This window comes from Protobothrops mucrosquamatus, unplaced genomic scaffold, assembly GCF_001527695.2.
Source record: "Protobothrops mucrosquamatus isolate PMUCROS unplaced genomic scaffold, P.Mucros_1.0 scaffold3417, whole genome shotgun sequence".
NCBI lineage: Eukaryota > Metazoa > Chordata > Lepidosauria > Squamata > Viperidae > Protobothrops > Protobothrops mucrosquamatus.
In genome coordinates this window covers 48,763-74,058 of record NW_015389398.1, presented here as the reverse complement: position 1 = coordinate 74,058, position 25,296 = coordinate 48,763, and the positions used below count along the sequence as shown (strand labels likewise).

The window sequence follows — 25,296 nt, the reverse complement described above, 5'->3', positions numbered from 1 at the left end:
CAGTCCTTGCAGAACCACATTTGAAAACCTCCAAGAAAAATTTATGGATATCCTCTATAACTCTCTCTTTAAAGAATCCACCCCGACTACTCAGCAAGCACAAGGTCTAATATTAAAGGAACTATGTTTCAAAAATATTCTGCTAGGTAGTTGGAGCCATACATAACAAAAAGAAAAGTGCTTGCTTTCTTTCAATTCACGTTGCAATACAAATTAAAAGATAAATTTCACTTCCTTTATATTGCAACAAGATGAAGAACAATAAGGACTATAAACAGAAATAAATTAAATAGTTTGTTAGAAAACTATAAAATCTATCTTATCTTTATTTAGTCATTCTAACTTGCATATTGGAAATCTTCCTTGTCTTTCTTTTCTCCAACCTTTGGGTGTCTGTATAAACTATGAACAAAGCTGGAATATTTTTTCCCCTTAAAGATAAGCAACCTGGATCTATATAATAAAGGAAATGAATCTGTATATAAAAAAACTTCCTGATTTTATTCCTGACATATTCTCTTACCACCATTTTCAAAATATTCAGACCCTGGGGGCCAATTCATAAATTTTTGCCCTACATCTTGACCTGAGCTTTTTTCCAACTGTATTCCTGCATACTGTTGGGGAATAACCAATAATAGCTCTGCACTTTACTTCCTTACAACTTCACTTGCTACAGTTCCCTTTCCTCCTAAACCAGTAGCTTGTAACTCATGAAGTCATCTCAAGAAATGAAACACAATGTATGCAAATATATAATAGCATTGTTCATTTTTAAGGTGCAATATGATGCTGAAACAGACTAGGGTCTCCAGTAACACTGGATTTGCTGGGTTTTTTTTTTCCATATTCCAAGTAGACACTGAATAGTTTGAAGCCAGCCATTGATAATGACTCCTGGTGGCTGAGAACAGGCAAGGATAATTGAACTGAACAATGCAATTATCACGAATAAAGGCAAATGTACATGTCCCAGAATAATATTGCAACATCAAATCAAGATTGAAGCCTGGGGAATGGACCCCTGGTCAGTTAACAGGATTGCTGATTTACCACCAGCTTATCAAGTACTTAGGAGCCGAGGGCTTGGCAACACAAGGAAATGACTGCCAATCATCAGCCATCAGCATACCAACCAACCAATAGGAAGGCAACACATAAATATGTCTCACAGAATAGCCCAAAGTACATATTCCAGTAGAGAAAAGTTCCCTGAAGAAGGGCTCCAGCACGAGTCCAAAAACTCGGAAGAATAAATCTCTGATCCTGGTGACTGACCCAGATTCGATCTTGCAATTCAATTATCCTCCAAATGACCAAAACGAAATTTAAAAAAAACTCAGTGCTGTACCCCCAAAGCTAACACAGCTTCTGGAAATTCCCTCCACACATAAAAAACCCCCGCCTTATTGCTATCATTATCTATAATTTCAGTATATACTGTGTGAATTTGCCTGTCATTAACCAATACACAGAGACGAGTAATTGTTACAGGGACAAATTATTGTGCTGTTGTTTTTAAAAAGTCTCTACCAGATACTTTTTATAATAGTTTTAACCATATGTATAAGTTGCAGTGTAGTGTCTCTGTATGTATGTATGCACGTGTATATATTTGTGTTTGTTTGTGTGTGTGTGTTTGTGTGTATGTAGAAAGGGGGAAAGTAGAGGTTCACTTGAATCAGTCAGATCTGTATTACAGTCAAAGATCAGCATAAGGAGGATGAGGTACAGTCGATCAAAAAGCATAAAAATATATCAGTCTAAAAAAATAATAACCACAAACTAATAATATAAGTAGATGTAAACAAATTCTAAAAGGAGGGGTAGGTATATTAGTACAGTACACAGTGTTCTAGGATGACAAACTAGAAACTCATTAAAACTAGTTTAGGGCATAGGTCATCCATCTGACAGTTTTTAAGCGCTGCTGAGCAAAACCTGGCAACATTACATGTTATAGCAGGGTTAGTGTCTGAAAGGAGCAGGGAGGTGTAGAATTGTCCAGTGTGCCCTGGATATTTATGCAGTAATAGTGAGATGAGGCTAGGTTCATTTGAGCACAGAGGATGTGAGCATCCTCACTGAGATGGGAGGGAGATTACAGAGGCAATAAAAAAACAAAAGAAAGATAAAACACCAGGACCTGATGGACTTCCTGCAGAATTTTATGTAGCGTTACAAGATATTATAACTCCAACTTTGAAAGACTTATGTAATAAAGTTTTCTCACAGACAAAAATACCGGACTCATGGACTGAAGCTAATATTACTTTGATACCTAAAGAAGATACTGATCATACACTAATTAAAAATTACAGACCGATATCACTACTAAATGTGGATTATAAAATCTTCGCTGCAATAATGGCAGAAAGAATGAAAAACTTTTTGAATGAATTTATACACCCAGACCAAAATTGTTTCCTACCAAAAAGACAGATAAAGAATAACTTGAGGATTATTTTAAATGTTTTGGAATACTATGAAATTCATCCAGGGAATCAGATGGCACTTATATTTCTTGACGCGCAAAAAGCTTTTGATAATTTAAATTGACAATTTATGTTTCAACAACTTCAAGAAATGGACTTTGGTGAAAAATTTAACAAAGCAATTCAAGCAATTTATAAGAAACAAACAGCAAGAATACTTTTAAATGGAGATTACACAGATGGATTTGAGATTTAAAAAGGCACCAGACAGGGATGTCCACTGTCTCCCCTGTTATTTATTCTTAAATTAGAGGTTCTGGCAAGAAATATTAGACAAGACATAGAAATTAAAGGTTTGGAGATTAAAGACCAGAAATATAAATTACAGGCTTTTGCGGATGATTTGGTCTTTATTCTAGAGGAGCCATTGCAAACAGCTGATAAACTTTTGCAGAAAATTGAGAAATTTGGAGAAGTGGCTGGTCTGAAAATAAATAGGGAAAAGACTAAAGTAATAACAAAAAATCTAACAGATAAACAGAAAATTCAACTTGCTAAAATGACAAACCTTCAAATAGTTAAAAAAAAGTCAAATATTTGGGTATTTATTTAACTGCAAAATATACTACACTAAAAGAAGATAATTATGAGAGAGTTTAACGAAACAAATAAAAATAGACTTGGAAAGGTGGGAAAATCTTCAATTATCACTTCTAGGAAGAATAATGGCGGTTAAGATGAACATTCTACCAAAGCTAATTTTCTTATTTCAAACAGTGCCTATTAAACTTACCAAGAATTTTTTTGATGACCTAAATGCAATGATCTTAAGATTTATATGGCAAAAAAAGAAAGTGAGAATCAAATGTAAACTGTTGCAAGAATCTAAGGATAGAGGGGGCTTTGAACTTCCAGATTGGAGACTTTATTATCAAGCAACTATTTTGCTTTGGCTTAAAGAATGGATTGTAGTGAGAAATAAAAGATTGCTCTATTTAGAGGGACACGACCTTCAGCTAGGTTGGCATGCTTTTATATGGTATGAGAAAACTAAAGCACATAAATATAGTATGGGCAAAGAACTTTGGATATTCTATAGATTTGGAAGACTGGCAAAAACTTTGGGATAAAAATATTAAGCTTACAAAAGCAGTAGCATATAAAGAAAACTTATACAAGATGTTTTATAGATGGCATATGACACCAGTTCGCTTAGTGAAAATGTTTAAAAATGTTTCGGATATTTGCTGTAAATGTAAACAACAGCCAGGCACTTATTACCATGCCTGGTGGATATGCCCTATTGCTAAGAAATATTGGTCTAAGATTCATAGATGGTTGGAAAAGATGATGAAATTACAGATAGAACTTAAACCGGAATTGTTTTTGTTAGGAATATTAAGACCTAATTATGGTAAAGAGAATGACTATTTGATATTGCATGTTTTAACAGCTGCGAGGATTATTGCCCAATTTTGGAAAAACGAGAATTTACCATCTGACCAGATTATAATTACTAAAATTTTAGAGTGTGCAGAAATGGATAGATTAACATTAGAGATGAAAGAAAAAGATGATTCAATTTATTTTATAACTTGGGGAAAATTCTATCAGTGGTTAGAGACACGTTAGAATTTGAAGGATTTAATACCTTAGAACAGATAATTGATATTTAAGCGAGCTTTAATTAATACGTTGATGATATTGTTATTTTTCGTGATTTACTGATTTTTACCTGTTACTGTTGACTGTTAGGATTTTTTGAGATTTTATTAATAGTGTGTATTTAATAGACGAACGTATTTGTTTATTAATTGTTTTTAATATGCTATAGTCAAGCTTATTTTAAAAATGGTTGAATATGATATTTACTCATTATTATGATCCAGACAGTAGCTTGTTTGTTAAAATACATGATTGTACCTATCCTTATTTTACCCTAAACCCCTTATTCCCTTCCCCCCATCCCCTCCCTTTACCATACCTGTATTGGTCCTCTTTTTTCCTTATGTCTATAAACTCAATAAAATCTTGTTAAAAAAAAAAGATGGGAGGGAAAAGATCAGCACATGTTATTTATATAAATAGTGAAAATCAGACCTGGAACTAGGAATCAGGTACTATGAAATTTACTAGAAGAATTAAGATTGAGTCCAGGGATAAATTTGTGTCCTTACTTCCCTGGCATAATTGGTTTAGAATAAAGATCAAAGTGTAGCTTGCAGAAATATTCAAATGTAATTAAAAACCAATCGAACTACCCAAAACAGTTGTTGATGGTTACTTCCATGTATCCATGTGTAGTGGTTAAGGAAGCCAGCCAAGCCATCTTGGGTCAATTGCTCCTTCTGAACCTGAACGAAGGTCAGGCTCTTTAACAAGCCAGCCGATGAACAATCCCAATGCATCACATTATGCATTGATAGCTTTCTTGTGAGAACTGAGTAAGCACAAGCAGACCTGCAGCAGTAATACAAGCAAACATTAAAAACAACAGCCTCCCATTTGGGTGATTATTTTCTCTTTCTGTCGCATTAGAAATTTCAAGTCAGCAATAATTTTTGGAGGAACTTTGTGAAATTGATGGGTAATTACTTAAAATATTACATTTGATTTCATCTAACTGAACTTGGAGCATTTATTTCAAAAGAGGTCTTCTGCTTCACACAGTACAGTAGAATAGCTGCAGAATGTTTATTGGATTTTTATCTCTTCTTTATTACTTTATAAGTAACTAAAGTAAGTAACTAATACTCCTCCCTCCTCCCTTCCCACAACATCAGCTCTATGAGTTGGGTTGAACTGAGAGAGAATGATTGGCCTAAGATCATCCAGCCGGCTTTCATGACTAAGGCAGAACCAGAATTCATAGACTCTTGCTTTCTAGGCCAACACCTTAACCATAACATCACACTGACTCCAAATGTTGGATAATTGATTGATGGTAATCCAAGAAGAAAGTAGCAGATGAAGACAATTTTCTATATATCTCAAATAATTCAGAACATTTTGTTGATACAGCAGCAGTTTTGAAGCCACCTGGAATTTGTTTTATATCAGTGCTGATGTCAATTGCTACTCCAAATCAGCAGAGGTGAACATCTGTGTGGGAGGGGGCACATTCCTGGTTGGATTCTGATTAATATGTGGCATTATCTACCTGTATTTGTATATCCAATTAAGCATCAATTGAGATATATTAGGTCCCTAGGCAAGATGTATTTGTAAAAATTGAAACAGTGGAACAGTTCTGTCAGATGGATAATGGCATCACTGAAGCTGAAACAGAGTGGAGATAATATGAAGCTCTTTCCCATTTCCTTAAGCTTCTGTGTGGTGAACTTACTCCTATTGCATTTGAGCATTTTGTCCAATAAATTATGATTGACATGAGATTCTGGAAACAAAACACCTTTAATGAAACTCCTGAGTACACCTCTCCCACCCACATATTTTTGTTTTAATTAAGGATTCCCATAGTGACAATCTCTATTTCTTTAATTTACATTGCCTAGAAAATTAGTCCCTTGGAGAACAGATGTAATAATTGCTGAAATGTATTATGGGAATATACTATACAAAGTTGATGCATTGCCAGTATTACTTGCATGTTTCAAAGATAAAGAACATAGTTCTTTGTCCCTACATTCACATTACACTTACAGCTCTGGAATAGAGAGATGAGGTGAAGAATGGAACGGGTGCTTAGTATTATAGATGAGGTTTTAAAGGAGATGAAAGGGATTTGCAATATTGCCTTCTAATTAATTTGTTCCACTGTGGATGCCCTACCTGACTGCCTAAGAAGTTCTTTTTCTTTCTTCTACATTTTTGTGGGATGTTTCTCTGCCTCAAGGACTATGCCTTCCCCTCCTATATATGGCCACCTGAGACTTAAATACTTGATAGACTGAGGAAGGCTTGCATTATTCCACCCCCTAACACACGGGTGTCAAACTCGTTGTATCACGTGACGTGTCGTGATGTATCGTGACTTTTTTTGCATTGGCAGAGCTGGGTGGGTGTGGCCTTCGTATGATGCAACCAGCCTGACACCCCTGCCCTAACAGATATGTTTCACTATCTTGGAAAAACTTTAAGTGTGAAGGACTGATTTCTGCTTTACCAAGACCTGAGAAAATGTAAGGAAACCTTTCTTCACCCCTGTGGCCAAATTTGTCTTTTTGATTTTACTTGCTTCAAACATATGATAGACCATTATATCTTAGACCAGTGATGGCGAATCTTTTAGATACCGAGTGCCCAAAACCCACCCCCCACCCTCGTCCCTGCTCCGCCATGCCTGCTGGGCCACCCACCACCTCCACGGCCGCCACAGATCACCCAGGCAGCCCAGCAGCGCCATGGCGGCCACACCCTCCGCCTGTGCCCTACAGCATCATCTGTGTGAGATGGGGCACAAGGGCAGAGTCTTGTCCCCGCTGTCCAGCTACCATGTTCTTGGCTGTGCTGCTTCATGTGGGCCATGCCCGGGGATGACTCTCCTCCGGGGGGTGGCTGGGGAGGAGGGGCCATGGGAGGAGGCAGGGCTGGGGCAACAGTGTGTGTGCCCACAGAGAGGGCTCCGAGTGCTGCCTCTGGCACGCGTGCCATAGGTTCGCCACCACTGTCTTAGACAATTATATTTGTTAATTATCACATCACTATAACTAGCTTTGTGAAACAATTTGCACTGGACTGCAAATTCAGAATGTTATTTCCATTTCAAAATCTATATTTTTGGAAATTTCAGATTTATCTTTATTCAGCTTTTTAGTCCTTACAACAATAAAAGTGAGTAGGTTCATGTCTGATTGAAAGCTTAGTAATCAAAGAAGGTTGCCCTCTATACAGCTTTCCCACAGCACCTATTCAGCTTTACCCTTCTTTTATTTTCTAATATGAAAGGTAAAATAACATTAAGACAGAGGTTATCATCCTAATCCAATGGTCTGATCTTATAACGAATTAGTCCCCCATTGGAAACATTAAAATAAAGCAATTTTCATTTTGCTATATGCAGTATATAATCATCATGTTTCCAAAATGACAAATTTGAAAGCTTTAACATTTTATTATCACTTTCAAAACAGAACTGATGTAATTCAGTACAAATATCAAGAATTACCAGCTTTTTCACATCACATTACTATCATGTGACCTTTTCCAGAGGTATAGTTATAACTTTTTCTAAATGGATTGAATGTAACCAGATTGCCAAGTGTTACAATATTTCAGTACTCGCCATCCCAGGGACAAAAACTATCTCAAATTTATCAGTTGTGCATGTGTATGTTCATTTAAAAATAAGGTTAGAATTCTAGGAGGCCATTTAGGGGTATTATGGGTACTGTGCACCCTATGTTATCAATTCCTGATATGTATAGAATAACAAAACCTCATTTAACACTGTAATAGTACAGTGGCACAGAACCACAATTGGCTCAAAATTTATGTTACTAAGCAAGACATTTGTTAAGTGAGTTTTGTCTCATTTTATGACTTTTCTTGCCACATTTGTTAAGTGAGTCACTGCAGTTGTAAACTGTTAGTAACATGGGTGTTAAATGAATCTGGCTTCCCCATTGACTTTGCTTGTCAGAAGGTCTCAAAAAGTGATCACGTGACACCAGGAGACTGCAACTGTCATAAATATGAGTCAGTTGTCAAGCATCTGAATTTTGATCATGTGACCATGAGGATGCTGCAATGGTTCTAAGTGTGAAAAATGGTCATAAGTCACTTTTTCAGTGCCGTTGTAATTTTGAATGGTCATTAAACAGACCGATGTAAGTCAATGACTACTTGTATCCGTTGAACTGAATAGGATATTATGGGAGATTTACATCATTTTCACAATGAGATCATCATGGAAATAATATTAATTATAACAGTTATTTAATTTGGTGCATAGAAACTCCATCATGTCAGGGCCTGGTAAAATGAAGTTTTGTTGCAATAATATATAGGAAAAAAATGTTATTTTTTGATAACCCACAAAAAAATTCACATGAAAGAAAAAACAGTAAATGGGAAACTCTTTTTTCTATTTCTTTTACTATCTTTATTGTCCATTGAGCAACTTGTCTTTTTATATATCAGATATTCTATTTTACTTTTATTAAGAGTTAAAAAAAACAGTGTTTGATTGACAGCTGCTGGGTTGAAAACCCATCATTTTCTACTCATTTCTCCATCTGCATCTAGGGCATGAAACTGTTAATCATTCTTTCAAACATCAAAGAAGCCCATGAATAGTTTGATCAGGAAAGGTAGTACGATAACTGCATATTTATATTTAGTTCCACAAGCTTATAATATTGGGTAGGTTTTTTTATTTATTTCATCACTTTTTGTGCATGTATTAGCATCAGGCAAAATCATAGGAGAAAGAACTAATGAATATGCAACTAGGCCATACTGAAAAACATCTTGAAAGCATACCATTATCTTAGCCAGCAGTATCAAATTAAGCTGAAAGAAAAAATATATACCAGACTTAACAGCAATAATATCTAGAGAATTTTATCTTCAGTTTTTAAAGTCTGTGGGTAGAAACTAGGGTCTTGCACAGCTGACCACACTTATATTGGGAAAATATAGCTAGGACTCCACAATGAATAACTCCAACATCAAAAGGTCTTCATCACTGCCTTACATTTGTGTATATTTGGCGCAGTGGATCTAGCACTCAGCCTCCTTTTGACTCTTGTCAAATCATTTTCCTCTCCAGTATCTACTTACTACCCTTAAGTGAAAAGAAGGGTCAGATGTGACAGAGAAATGCAACTAGCAATCTCTGTCCCTCATCCTTTAATTCTTTTGACAAATGCACTATCAAGATGACATTAGATAGCAGCAGCATTGCACTATTTACAGCACTACTGTATCGTTTGAAATATGTTTTCCTCCTGGTAATCTGTGAGACATTATGCCCATGGGCTTCTATTATGTTTAGGTCATTGTGTAGGGTAGAAGAATATATGACAGATAAATATGCTTAGCAGTTCTTAACTTACACCGGTGGAAGATGGAATTGTTCGTGTATTTATTTTCCACCTTCACTTTGAAGAGGTGCTCTGCAGCGCATTAAGAGATCCTCTAACATACACTGAGATGGAACGCTAAGGGCTGCAAGGATGCTGGTAGAAAATCAATGTTTCTTCCTTGGTTTTATTTATTTTAAAATGTTATAAGGATGCTTAATCCTGCAAGAACTCTGGGTTGCATTCAGTAAATGTAAGCAGTAAATATAAGCAGTAAATTAGGATGCTGGGTGAGGTCATCCATTGGACTGGGTTCAGATACCATCAATATATGGATGATGCCCAGTCTTTACTTTGTTTGGAGTAAAGACTGGGCATCATCCATATATTGATGGTATCTGAACCCAGTCCAATGGATGATCTCACCCAGCATCCTCATGCAGATTTTAAACATAAAGTGAGAGTGCAGAGCCCTGAGATACTCCCCCACACCAAGGTATGATGCCTCTACTGTACGGGTGTCAAACTCGCCACGTCATGTAATGTGTCATGACGTATCATGACTTTTTTCGCATTGCCGGAGGTGGGGTGGGCACGGCCTCCACAGGATGCAACCAGCCCACGGGCTGGCAGTTTAACACCCCTTATCTACTGGTTCTTTCTTCTTTCTGGAACAGCAGTATGGATTGAATGTCGACAAAAATAATGGACATTGCTATTAGGACAGGGGTCCCTAATCCCTGGGCCGGGGTCCACTACCAGGCCATGGTCTATCGGGAACCGGGCCATGCAAGCGGCTGGCCAGCGCATGTGCTCACAGATTGACATGTACAAGCAGCAGGCCGGTGTGCATGCATGCAGCTCGACTTACATGAATGGTGGGCGGCACACACATGTTGCAGCTCAACTTCTGCGAGCAATGGGCCAGCGTGCATGTGCATGCCTGCAGGCAAATTGACTTGCATGAACAGTGGACCGGCATGCACAGGCACATACACATAGCTCAACTTGCACAGGTGGTGGGCTAGCATGCACACGCATACATGCGCAGCTCAACTGGCACAAGAGGTAGTGTCAATGCGTCCTGTCTTGGTGCTCCTTACAACAGCCAACAAGCAGGTACGATAGACGAACAGTCTTTATTTTGCGTGTCGGCCTCGCAGTGCTCGACAGGTAGTCTGGTTCCCCTCTCCCCTCCCACCAGGCCACCAAGCTGTAAACGTTGGGGACCACTGTATTAAGATTTCAACAAAACATGGAAAGGAAGATTTTCCAGGATATATATCGACAATTGAGCCCAAAATTTCTGTTGTTAAGTGAAACATTTGCTAAATGAGTTTTGCCCCATTTTATGACCTTTGTTGCCACAGTTGTTAAATGAATTATTGTAATTGTTAAATTAGTGGCACAGTTGTTAAATGAATCCGGCTTCCCTATTGACTTTGTTTGTCAGAAAGTCGCAAAAGGTGATCACATGACTCCAGGACACTGCAACCATCATAAATATGAGTCAATTGTCAAGCGTCTGAATTTTGATCACATGACCATGAGGATGCTGCAATGGTTACAAGTCACTTTTTTACTTTTTAACTTTGAACGGTCACTAAAAGAACTGTTGTAAGTTGAAGACTACCTGTATCGTATGTGTATATATACATACATATACACATACACATACACACACACACACACACACACACACGTAAAGTTTCTGTTGTATTTGTACATATTTTATATTATCTGTTAGCCTGGAACATTAAATTTAAGGAGGTTATTAAACTTGCGTGCAAATTGTCACAAAACCTAGTGATCCTTGTAACTTACAATGAATAATCCATTATCTCCGATGTATCATACTGTTTTCACTCATGTAACCAGACTAATGGGCCACATTTAAGGTATGAAACAGTAATTAAAACACCTTTTCATTCCCTTAGAAAACAGAAATTCCATTAAAATTAATAATTTTGAAATACAGAACTCTTAATTAATTTAAGCTCTATTAACTGTAGAATCAGCTTTTTCACAGGTTGTGTTTAATTATGCTCTTTACAAGCAAGGCCAACTAAAAGTCATTCTGCTGCTTGAAGCAAAAGTTAAGAAGAATTTCTTTCCATGTAAGAAAATAAACTGGTTAGCATTTGAATGGTATTTTAGTATTGGTAACAGGATTGGTTCCTTCATACCTAAGATCAACAGGTTGGTTTGAAAATATACAATATCATATACATTTGTTCTCAAAAGAAGAAAGAAGACTACGAGAAGTTGCTACTACTGCCCTAGAGATGGCGCCTTACTTTTTTTTTCAGCAGAAATGTCTTCTATCGATCTTCTGCTTGCATAGAGGACTTGTGAAAGGACTCAAAGCAACTGCATAAAGCCTTCTGAGATGCAATTCAGGAACTGAATGATTGACTAAAATGGTTTTGGCTTATCCTGTTACTACTATACTTTGGTCTGAAATAGCTAGATTGTAACATAAATGATAGCAATTGATGCCTGATCTGAGATGCAGTTGCCTTAAATCCTTGTGAAGTAGGCAGACAATAAAAACTGAACATATAAATATAATGACCAAGGCTAGTACAGATATTAAGAATTATGGACACTTCAGGTATGAGATAAAGTGTAATGCCATGTTGTATATGTGTATGTTTATATGTTTAACTATTAATTCAGGCTATATATTGTGCCACCCAGAGTCACTCTATAGATGGAAGGTTTTTAAATTTGAGGAAGGAAGGAAGGAAGGAAGGAAGGAAGGAAGGAAGGAAGGAAGGAAGGAAGGAAGGAAGGAAGGAAGAGATTGTCTGCATAGGCACAAAACAAGAATATTTGATTTTGGAGAATATTTGCCATTTTATATCTATGCAACCTCAGTGTGACATTCTGCAAGATACAAGATATTATATAAATATAATAATCTTGTATCTTGCAGAATTGAAAAATACAGGCCAGTGCTATGAACCTATAAGTAGATATCTTGGATTTCATGTATTTTTTCATCTTAAGGATTTCATTCTAAGTCAGAAAATATCATTTTCTACCTGGAAGGTAGAGTTTATTCTACATGGCTATGTATATAAATATAATAATAAAAATATAATAATAAAAATATAATAAATATAATAAAAATATAATAATACAAATTCAGGCAAAGAAAGTAGCAAGATTATCAATATGTAAATCAATTGACACTGTAATTACAGTGTTCACAGTATAACTTAACCTTGCCTTCTGTTGAAGCTTATTTGATTTTAGACACAAATATTTTATTTCTCCCCTGTTTTCCTTCTAAAATAATCCATAAATTATATAAGGATATAAAAATTAGCTTCAGAAATGATTTCCTGATAATGAATATGAAACTATTAACTAATTACATAGTGTGTCATTCTTTTTTACCCAACATAGATTTATATTTTTGAAAATAACATCTATTACCAGCCTGATGTAAAGAGCAGCTCTTTGAGACTGACATCTTCTGGGAAAGAAGGAATTGTTTTTAATGGAATTGCAGACTGGTTATATGAAGGTAAATTGCACAATAAAAATTGTTGTATGTATGTGAATGCAAAAAAAGCTTGACCTTGCTCAAATCTGAAAAGTAAAAAACATTGCGGAATAAACGCTTTCAAGATTTCTTGGGAATGTGGTAGCTCAGGTATATTTTTCACTTTTAGGCTTAGGGAGATCAATACCAAAGTAGAGACAACATTTTTTTGCAGATGTTGCATTTTTCCAGAGAGGCTTCTTTAGTGCAATGGTTCAGAAATGGGGATTGTCTTACAATGAATTCCGAGGGATTAGATAGCAGTTTGATGGAAGCACTGGTTGATTTTAAACAAAACATTGAGAGAATAAAGAGAAAAAACGCCCATCCTTAGACTTCCTCATAACTATCCTGAGTGATAGCTGCCTGAAAATCCAAGTTTACAGAAAATCTACTTGCGTAGAACGAAACTTATATTACCATAAAAGCTATCCCAGAAAGCATAAGATCCGTTGCATATGAAAAATTGTCAATAGACAAAAACCACTATAGCTCATCAGCATCCTTGTAACAGGTGGACTCAGGAACCTCTTTCACAGGGGTCTTCAAACTTGGCCCTTTTATAACTTGTGGACTTCAACTCCCAGAATTCCTCAGCCAGGCATGCTAGGTGAGGAATTCTGGGAGTTGAAGTACACAAGTCATAAAAGGGCCAAGTTTGAAGACCCCTGCTCTGTCAGTATTGAACAACGATCCCACACCAAATGTCCTTAAAAAATGCTCCAGGAAACAGAGGACTGAAAGATATCCCTAGGATTGTACAATAACACTCCCATACATAATATATATATATCAGTTTATTATTCCAGCCACCATTCATCATAGTGATCCACAAACCCATAGAAACTCTACAAAAAATCTTGTGTAAATGAAAAAAAAACCCCAAACCTACATACTCCATCAAGAAATAACCAACATCAGGTACAGAATCAACAGTCAGGAATCCAGCCAACATGTCATTGGACAAATAGAACACAAACTACACATTATTACTACTACTACTACTACTATTATTATTATTATTATTATTATTATTATTATTATTATTTATTATTTATTATTTATTATTTTTTATTATTATTATTATTATTATTTATTTTTATTTTTTTTATTATTATTTTTATTATTATTATTATTATTATTATTATTATTATTATTATTATTATTATTATTATTATTATTATTATTATTATTATTTGCACAGTCAGCTAGATGTTCACACTGGATTTAGCATTTTTCTCTACCTATCGAGTCCTTAGTAAGGACCTGGGATAGGCAGATCTGGAAGTTTGATGGTGTTACAGATATCATCAAACATCCACATCTGCCTATCCCAGGTCCTTGGTAAGGACTCAATAGGTAGACAAAAATGCCAAATCTAGTCTGAACATCTGGATGACTATGCATCATCATCATCATCATCATCATCATCATCATCATCATCATCATCATCATCATCATCATCATTATTATTATTATTATTATTATTATTATTATTATTATTATTATTATTATTATTATTTCTTGCAAAATTATCTCATTTTTAAAAACTTATCACTGAATATAAAATATGGAAATCTAGATTATGCATGTTTTTTTTTACCTCAAGAAAAATAACTTGCATTTTTAGTTTGTATTCTAGAAATTATTCTACTTTTTTCAGTGGAGTGTAGAAGTGCATCTAAATAATTTTGAAGTGTGAATTTTAGGGAAAAGTGAATTATTCCATTTAGTTTAAAATAAAGGGCACCATCCTTTATAGTTTCTTTGATTTTTCTTTTATGTTTCTAAGAGAAAAACGTTTAGATAAAACTGATGTATCAAATATCCTTCCACAGAATTCTAAAAGGTAATATTTACTTGTAAATCTGATAGAAAGTACTAATTGCACTTTAAGTATATTATATTTTTTCCCCCAGAGGAGCTGCTTCATTCACACATTACTCACTGGTGGTCACCTGATGGAGAGAGGCTGGCGTTCCTTATGATAAATGACTCATTAGTACCAAATATGCTTATTCCTTGGTTTACTGGATCTCTGTATCCCAAAGGAAAACAATACCCATATCCAAAGGTAAAGAAACTGAGTAATACTTTCTTTATTATTAATGTATGCTTTACTTAATTGTTCCCTTACCCACAATTACTGGAAGAAAACAGTCATTGTAGTTGAAAATAACAACTCTATTACCTAAAAATAAAAGACTTAAGCAATTTTTTTGTTTGGTTATTCAGATATAATTACAGACATCCCAGTCCCAGGAGACTTATGTGGATGTTTTTGTGAATTAATGAACTAATCTAGGTTTGTTTGTTTTTTTTGTCACTTGTTCAACATGAGAGCAGGTTGAGAAACTTGCATGAGATGGGTCGCAAACAAATTTAACAAATAAATGAATAATTAAATAAAATAAATAAATAAATAAATAAATACATAATTTCAGTTCTTCTCTCTTGTTAAGATTCAACTGACTTCAGGCTGTTTATCTCTTCTATCAAGTCAAATAAGCACTGTAAGATGTAGGATATATTAACAATGCTTTACCTCCAGGTAAAGCTACCTTTTCCTATGCTATGTGCACCACTTGACAAAATATAATTAAAACCATATCGGACACAAAACCATCTTAGGTATGCGGTCATCACCTCTAGAATAGATTATTGCAATGAGCTTTATCTGGGACTGCTTTTGTAGACTGCAGCTGGTGCGCAATAAGCAATCTGCTGGTAAGTAACAGCCACCATAATTACTTAAGATCAGTGCTTTAGGCCCTGCATTAGTTAGTAGAAGGCTTCTCAGCACAATTCAAGGAGTTAATAATTACTAATAAATCCATTCATTTATTGTAGTCCCTGGGCAGCATGATGGGAATATAATAAATGGAGCTTATCAGCTGGAAAGCAGGCAGCTCAGGTTTGAGAACCAAGTGTCATGTGTCAGGGTGAGCTCCCATTACTCATCCCACCTCCTGCCAGTCCAGCAGTTTGGAAGCATGCAAATGCAAGTAGTTAATGAATGCTGGCAGTTTGTTTGGGGGGTTGGATTATTCACTGGTTTTATAGCTGGCTTATTGTTTTAACATATTACCATAAACTTCTAGTACTTTTGCTGGAGTGTGGCAGTCTACAGGAATAGTAAAATAAATAAACTTTTTAAAAAACATTAAAGAACCTATGAATGTTAGAATCGAACATGTAGTTTAAGCATGGATTTAGGCCAGGATGAATGATGCATAAACTTGTTAAATCTGTCTGTTTTCCCTCCCCAGCATGGTTTCTTTTTTATTGTTTTTTTTTACTTATTTTTATATTTTTAACCCTTTACATTCCACACAGAGTAATTTGGTCAGTGGGCAACTTTAGAAAATGAATAAATAATGTATTACTCTGGACTAGGATCTGTTTGATAACTATCTTTATTACATTTGAATTTTTAAAAAATATGAAATTGTTAGATGACTTTACAGCATGTAAAATTAAATGTAATACATCAGTAGATATTTTTCATATGTTTTTGATAGGAGCAGAATTAATTTCTGCAACTGTTATATTACTTTTCTTTAGCAATTTCAAATTGTACAGTACAAAAAGAAACACAGAACAAAGGATAAAATTTAAGATTCAATTAAACTTATGATAAAGAAATTATAAAAGTCTAGTATAATTTATTATGTAGTGAGCAGATTTATTTTGTTAATAAATTGTAACCTTTATTTAATTTTTCTGTTCATTTTAGATTCACCTTAATTATGAAGCAAATGATCTAATAATGTAGACTAAGACTTTATGTCTTGCAATGTTTTACTTCACTAGGCAGGTTTAGTAGTATTTATGACTACTATTGGACCAAGCTGGTGCATATTGAACTTTTTATAATTATTTTTACTCCTTATAAAAGCATCATCCCTTTTTTGTATTTTATACAGTTATTTGTATTCACAACGAAAAAAGGAAAATAAAATAAGTTTGTAAGAATGTAGGTCTTATTGTATATGCCAATACATGGCCAACAATTCTCTGTCATGGAATATCAATGAGATATCTATGTGACTTGTATTTAATTATTTCATATTTCATCAATACTGAAATGTATTTATTTTTTTTAAAAGGCAGGTGAACTGAATCCAGTAGTAAAGCTGTATGTTGTCAATCTATATGGCCCAACACATACATTGGAACTCATGCCACCAGACAGTTTTAAATCAAGGTAAGCAAAGTTGAAGTTGATATTTAACCTACTATACTTTAGCTATATTCTAGAGAGCCAGCTTGGTTTAGTGGTTAAGGCACTAAAATAAAAAGAGATGGCAAATTTAGTTCTGCCTTAGACATAAAGCCAATTGGGTGACCTTGGGCCAATCATTCTCTCTCAGCCCTCAGAAAACACAGTGGCAAACAACTTCTGAAAATCTTGCCAAGAAAACTGCAAGAACCAGTCCAGACAATCACCAGGAATCAACATTTTCTCGAAGGGCTACTAGCAGGTAAGTTGAAGAAAGAGATGGGGTAATTCTAGCTGCAGAAGACCATGCCTTGTATACAAATGCATACAAAGTTTGAATTAAGAAGACAGCAATAGATAGCAAATGCTGTCTCTACAAAGAAGCTGAAGAAACAGTGGACCATCTAATTACTTGTTGCAAGAAGACCACACGGATTGACTACAAACAATAACATGGGACAGTAGCAACAATGGCACATTGAAATATCTGCAAGAAATACAGTATCTATTTGCCTGCAAGCAAGAACAAGTGGGATCACAAAATAGACAAGATAATAGAAAATAAATAAGTTAAAGAGCTATGGGACGTTAGACTCCAAACAGGCAACTTCCAGGCTTAACAACTGCCAATAAGAAAGACAAAATAAATAAATAAATAAATAAAAAAATCTGGATAGCAAGTGTTGCAATACTTGGAGACAGCAGAATAAAAGAGAAAAAAATGAGGAAAACCACAAAATACAAAGTTCTGAAAATTAGAAATAGAACATAGCAAATAAAGCAAAGATAGTATCAGTATTAATAAGGCACCTTAGGTGTAATCCCAAAATATCTGGAGAACCACTTGAACACTATCAGTATTGACAAAATCCCCATCAGTCAATTGCAAAATGCAGATTTATTTGGAACAGTTTATATCCTGCAACACTATCTTCAGCACCATCAACAGTGACATCTCTCTATCCCAGGTGCTTGGGAAGGACGCAATAGATGGATAAAAGTGCCAAATCCAGTCTAATCATCTGGCTGACTGTACAACAAACCTTCATAATGATCCATTTTTAAAAAAAATCTTATAGATTGATTTTAGGTAATAGAATGAAAATGTTACTCTAGAATTGATCTACTGAATTTTTTTTATAAAGCATTTGACATTGTTTACAAAAGAGATATGAAGAGAAGATACTTTCATAGAAGAGATATCTCTGTGCATGCAGACTGAAAGAGAAGCAGCATTATTTGATTAAATTTGTCAAGATTTTATGTTTAGGCTTGCAACAAGGAATGGAACAGATTAGAACTTCAGAAAACTTCTCTAAATATCATATCCAAAGTCCAAACTCTATAATCACTGAATTAAAGTGGTCTGTCTTTTTTCATTAAAAGAATGCTTGATTCTGAAAACTGACCACTTGTTTAAATAAACTAAATTAAAAATTAAAGCAAAAGCATTAATCAAAGAAATACAAGATAGGGAAATTTTCTGGATTTCAAAGAATCTAGAATGAACGTTTGCTGATTAGGATGGGGAATAAAATTTTAAAGATTTGTTTATAGAGAATGAGGTGAGATACAGGATAAAGAGATGATTGTATTTTAAGCGATGGCAATTAAAGTTGTTTATATTCACCAGGACGGATTCTTTCTTTCTTTTACCCTCTTTTTTTTGCACATCCAATTTTTATCTTTTCGTTTTTGTAGTTTGTATTAGTTTGATGTGTATATGTTATTTTCAATAAAATTATTACAAAATTGATTTTTTAAAATTAGATCTTAATACATGCAAATGTGTAGATTATACAGGGGTGAGTTCTAAATCATCAGATTCAAAATACATTATATCCAATAGTGCATTTTCCAAGCAGTAAGCAAAAACAACAAATATTACATATCTAAGTAGATAACAGGTCTATTTTTCTTTTTTTTTTAAAAAAAAATGTGAGTTTGTGCAAGCTTACTAAATAAAATCATGTATTTGATACATTCTGTTTGAGTTGCAAATGGTTTTAAGTAATCATTCTGCTGTCATATCACAAAGCCTGAGTGTGTACCTCCCTGGAAAATCAATTTTAATTTTACCTATGAAAGTACTGTATAATGCCCTAGTTACAGAAAACTGGAAATGGGCATGATAAAGCAAAAACACATTGAAAAATATGTTAAAAATCCAAGACATAGGATATATGTTCTCTTTCTTTTACCCACTCCAGAACAAATTGAGGTCTGTTGACCCTTTATTTTATACACATTGAAAGAAGTCCATAGTCTGCAACAATAAATTTCTGATGTGTTTGATGTTTTTTACTGTTTGTGTTCAGATGACACAGTGTCAGTTGTTAAAGAAAAATAAAAACAAGGGCATGTAGAAACAGTGTTCTGATAAACAAACACATCCAGCAGAAGAACTCTATGTTAACTGGTAATGCCATTCCCAAACTGTAATCAAACTAAATAGAAATGGAAAATGTAATGTTACTTCACCTAGAAATGCCTACAAGGATAAGTATCATGACAAGCTTGAAAAATTGCTATGTGATTTAAATGAAATACCACAAAAATTCAAAATTGAGAATATCGGCAAAGCAATTGTCTCCTAACTTGCTGAATGTAAACATGAAAGACAAAGGGCCTTTCTTTGATATCCTTTTGAGATCAAGTCTTGATTGCTAAGATGATAGGTAATTATGAAGATTACTGTAAACTACTAATCCTGATGAATTCTGTGCATTGGTATCATTCTACCAACAAACAGCTTCTATTATTTACAGAAATTCTTTTTGTATTAGTATCAAATCTGGTACTTTAATTTTATTTATACAAAATTATACTATAATCACTTTTACAATTTATTATATTTTGTTAACCAGATAATACTTAAGAGCAATTGCACAATTTTTAGAATAACATGAAGCTATACACAAAGGTATTATAAAGGAGTATGATAAATAACAACAAAGGAGGAATGCAAGAACTGTTAGGTAAACATCAACTTAGTCTTGGGGAGGAAGAGAGGAAGAGAAAGAAAGAAAAAACACTACTCTGATTTTCTTTGGTATAAGAGGGGACAAGGAAATATCCTAGTAGGCTTTCAAGATTTTATTATAGCCCATAACAATAAAACAGAATTCTGATAGCCCTTCAGCCTGTCTGTTCTCTGACTTGGCCAGCTTTGAAAAGCTAACATCATGCTTGAAAGTCTCACTATTTTACAATAGAAACCATCTTTACTTTGGATGAAATGCTCATTTGATATTTGAGGCATGCCATTTCTGAAAGATGAGTTGCTGAAACATTGTTGCAGCATCAACAGCAAATAAATATACATATAACAAACCTGCACAATGATGTGGTACATCTAACATAGAAATTGTAACAAAATTTCACTCAGCTAGAAAAGACTAAAGAACCTTCCACCCAATCAATGTTATTCTCCTGGAAGTTTGTCAGAGAACTCTGGGGGACTTCAGGATCAATTTTTGACTATAATAACCAAAGTGAATTGTTTATAATGGTTTGGACAACAGAATGTCCTGAACAATGCTTAAATATTGCCTTTTCTTTGAGTCTGCAGAAAGGAGGAATAACCAATTGGACTATGCCTTTCGTTAAGAGCAATGATCAATTGCTGGACAGTTACCAGAACTTCATTCAAATATTAGACCTTTTGATGATTCAGGAGAGTTACAGCAAATTACCTCATGGCAAGATGGGTGGCAAACAAATTTAATAAATAAATAAAATTCAGGAGTTTCGTAAGCTAAAGCAGGTGATCACAGATTTCATGAGTATCTACCAGATTTCAATCATAAGACAGAAATATGGAATGGAATGATCTTGTTCTGATTGACCAGTTTGGAGAAGGACTTGCTGATTAACTGAGAAAAGAGTGGAGCAAGGCATACTGTCAAAATGTTCTGTGGGATGTTTTTTTTAATTTATTTATGTATTTCTATAGCCACCCAATTCATTCAAATGACTTACAATATTGATGGAAGATTGAAAAAAATTGAGACACCGAGGAAAGAATATGGAAAGTTTCACAACTTCTCTGCATCCTTAACTCCACTCTGTGGAATCCTTAGATGCCAACACTGGAGAATCCATGCAAATAAAAGCAGTATATAAGAGCAGTTTCCTGTCCATAGGAGAAAAAACAGAGGAGAAACCACCATTTTTGTATCTACTATGGAGCCATAGGGCTCCTAGCAAGACTTGCACTGCTAACGTACAGATCTCTGAATCAGTTATTAAGTGCCACAACTATGGGACTGTGAGTTGTATAGCAAGCTAATGTTGAAATCATTCCAGAGTATCATCTTGGAGAACCTCATAGACTCCCCTCCTAAGATCTCAACAGAGAGCCTCAGGCAGTGAAGAGTTCAGACAACAACAGCAGAAAAGCATATTTTATTCTTGTTACAGTTCGTACACTCTCAGACTTAAAAATTCAGCTCTCCATTCTTCTAGATTCAGGTGCACAGCCAATGTCAGAGATAAGATAATACTATAGTTTAAACTGCTGACACAGAGAAATGTTTATTTGTGGAAACAATTGACCTGCTTTTATCTGCAATTGCAATACTTTTACAACTGATAATAAATGACCCTACAGAATTATTTCCCTTCCATTTTATCACAACCTATTTACATGCCCCATTGATTGGGCTCAAAATAACTATCCAGATATCCACTGGCAGCAAGGGCCTATCAAAAGTGTGAGCAGCAGGATTTGCAAAGTTTTTATTCTTGCCTTCTTTGCAGAACAGCTCTGGTAATCCTCTTCCTTACCAGAAAAGGGCACAGAGTTGGTGATGTTTGGGGGAAGAAGGAATTAATCTCTCTTTTTTATTATAATAATTTTACTAAATATTACAGTTAAAAAATTGCAAAAAAAAAAATAAAGTGCAGAAGAACAGAAAAAAATAATTTAGAAAGAAATATATATATAAAAAAGAAATACAGACAAGAAACAGAAAAGAAATATATAAAGAAATGATTTCCCCATTTGTCAAAATCAGTATCAATAATTTTAACACCTTATCTTAAAATACAACAAAGTCTTTCTCCCATGTCTCAATTCTTATCTATAAACAGATGCTTGAAATTTCATGATTCAGTCCTGGTCAGTAAAAGTCTATTATTGTAACAATTACCAGAAATAACAACATAGCTATTTTAACTTTGATCAAATAAACCCAGTTTATGTTCCTTCCTTTTATTTTTAATAATCTTGATCTTTGACGTCTTCAAATAATGTCCTAGAGTTTGTTTTCCTTTCATTTTTTTCTTTGTCCCTTTTCACAGAATTCTTCAGAATTAAACAGATCATTTTTGTAACTTAAAATAATATAGCTATCCATTGCTCTTTTGGTTTGCAATTTATATAACCCTTTTAATTATTAAGATATCAGCTAGTTTCACTTGTATATCAAGCTTAACATATTTTTCCATATTAGTCTTGCAACTTGCTATTTTTAAATCTACTTTCAGATCAAACTCGGTTTTGTCTGATAAAACATGTCCTACTCCAAAATATCTTTTAAGGACAGTCTACCTGTAGCATGAAAGGTGGCTGGATGATTTTGGGCTCATCGCTCTATTTCAGCCCATGTTGTCAGTCTTGGGCATTGAGCAGGTGGGTGAATTCCTGCTGTACCAATGGATGATCACTGGGTTGATCTGTAAAAATAAAAATAAAAAGTAGGTCCTACATTTGTGGGAAAAATCTATAATGGCATACACTTTTAAGATTAATTTCTGGATCCATTGCTTACAAATATCCTCCGATATCTCCAGTGTTAAAGTATTTGCTCCGTTCTATGTTAGCAAGTCAAATTTAAGCATTTTTCTCTTTTAACTGTAATATTTAGTTCCTTCTGGTTCCCTCTCGTGTCCAGCATTCAAATTCCCATCCTATCGTTTTTTCTTTTAAGAATTCAAAACAACAGCATTTTCCCTCGAGTGTCATGATCCAAGACTCAGACAACTCAGATGTTGAAGAAGAGGCTCCAACAGAACCTGTAGAGTATCAGCCTTAGGAGACATTGAGGCTCCAAACCCAGGAACAGGTGGAAGAATCAGGTGATTTTGATGACATCAGGCCTCCCAGCCCCTATATCTGGTGAGTAGAGTGGAGAGCAGAGCAACATCATTCTTTTAGGCTTCCTGCCAAGCAAGGCAATAAATCTCTTGATTAAAGACAGCTGGATGCAGCCTGACTTAAGAGACAGCTCTGATCAATGATCCCTCATGGAAGCAACTGTCTGATCTCCAGCCCTAATGTCCCTGCTCATGTAAGAAACCTTAAACCTCTAACTTTTGGATTGGCTGGCAACATTGACTTGGCTTTTTGGAATTTTGGACTGATTCTGGACACTATTCTTCTGTGTGCTCCTATTTGAAAGCAATTCATTCAGGCAAGCATCTGAGACTTTGTTTTGGTTTTTGCATGCTATTATCTCCTGGCCTTCAGTAGAGTGAGAGATAAAGCAGCAGTGTTTGAGTCAGTAATTGAAACCAGAAGCAGGACAATAGGAAGGATTCTTACTAATTTCAAAATCTTATTTTAAATTCTTTTAAACCCTTAATCTTGTAACTCTCCTAAATCCATAACTTTAATCATATTTTGCTGTTTATTCTAAAAAAGAGAGGTTTTTTATGTTCTTAAACTTATTTTTGAAACTTCTTTCACTAGGAACTAAAGGAAATTCACCTGATGCATGTTATAAAGCTTGTTCCTAATAGTTGAAAAGCAGTTAAAAAGCAATTTCCAAAAGTGATTAAGAAATGAGGCTCAGCAGAACTTTATGTCTGTCCATACAAGCTACATTGTGCCTATAAGCTTGGTGGAAATGTCTTAACTTCCAGCCACTCAACTCATCAGCCAACTGCATAAACCTCATTTTCTACAATTTACTTATTAGCAATTGTCCAGAGTGCAAGCAGAATATCTCAGAATATCTCCTTTATTCAAAGAGATTTGTCCAGCCAGAAATCACCATCTGGCCACTGATCTCATCACAATGCCAACTCTGCTCCTTTCGAGACAACTAGTTCATCGTAAATTCTCATTGGAAGTCACAATTACCATGCCTCTTTATCAAGCATGTAACTACATAATTAACTTGAAGTTAGGAGCCCAGATTCCAACTAAGAGACACTATCCTATGTCTATTCAAGAACTGACCACCTTACAAGAGCTTCTGGATGACAATTTGAAGAAGGGATTCATTTCCCCTTGTACATCTTCAGCATCTGTACTTAAGTCTTTTGTATCCAAGAAAGATAATTTCTTGAAGACTATTCATGATGTAGATTTCTGAACTCTGTGACCATTAGAAACTGCTACCCACTACCTCTTATTTCATATCTGCTGAACAGCCTTCAGAAAGCACATCTTTTCATTGATTTGAAAGGCACTTACAGTTTGAAAGAGGGCCATGAATTTTAACTGCCTTTGGTACCAAGCATGGCAAATTGGAATTCACCATCGTGCTATTTTGATTGAATAATTGTCCTGCTGTCTCTCCAGATTCATCAATGAAATCTTTTGTCAAATATGTGGTGCTGTATTTGGATCAGAGGCGTAGCGTGGGGGGTGCAGGTGGGGCCGGCCGCACCGGGCGCAACATCTGGGGGGGCGCGCTCGCACTCGCAGCTCTCTGCCCCTGCCTGGCTCACTCACTCTCTCTGCAGTGCTGGCTGTGCGAATCCGATCCGAGCCGCTGGGTCGCCGACGCCGCCCACTGTGGAGGGGGGGTGCCTTGCCCCGGGTGCTGACAACCCACGCTACGCCACTGATTTGGATGGCATACTGATGTTTCCATTTTTACACAAGATTTGTGTTAATGACTTATAGAGACTCCTCAAACATAATATTTTTTACTAAAGGTGGAAATGTGTTTTTGATATTTCCAAGTGGACTATTTGTGTTATTAGATCTCTATAGGGGGAATACAGATGGATCCTGCAAAAGTACAGTCCATATTCTTATTGCAAGCATCTAGAAGTCCGAAGAATATCCACTATTTTTATGGGCTTTGCAAGTTTCTAGAAAATGTTCTCCATGATTTTGCATGATCCAGAACACTGGTAACTGCT

At 35.2% G+C, this 25,296-nt stretch overlaps 1 protein-coding gene across 1 annotated transcript in view; it reads left to right on the top strand.

The window, feature by feature from the left end:
• Positions 1-25,296, top strand: part of DPP10 (dipeptidyl peptidase like 10) — a gene marked incomplete at both ends in the record, with an annotated part of 120,270 nt that overhangs the window by 47,578 nt on the left and 47,396 nt on the right. Inside the window, 3 exons of the mRNA XM_015826979.1 lie at positions 12,836-12,956; positions 14,894-15,048; positions 17,084-17,181. Coding sequence (XP_015682465.1) covers positions 12,836-12,956; positions 14,894-15,048; positions 17,084-17,181 — 374 coding nt within the window. The remainder of the gene's footprint in view (positions 1-12,835; positions 12,957-14,893; positions 15,049-17,083; positions 17,182-25,296) is intronic.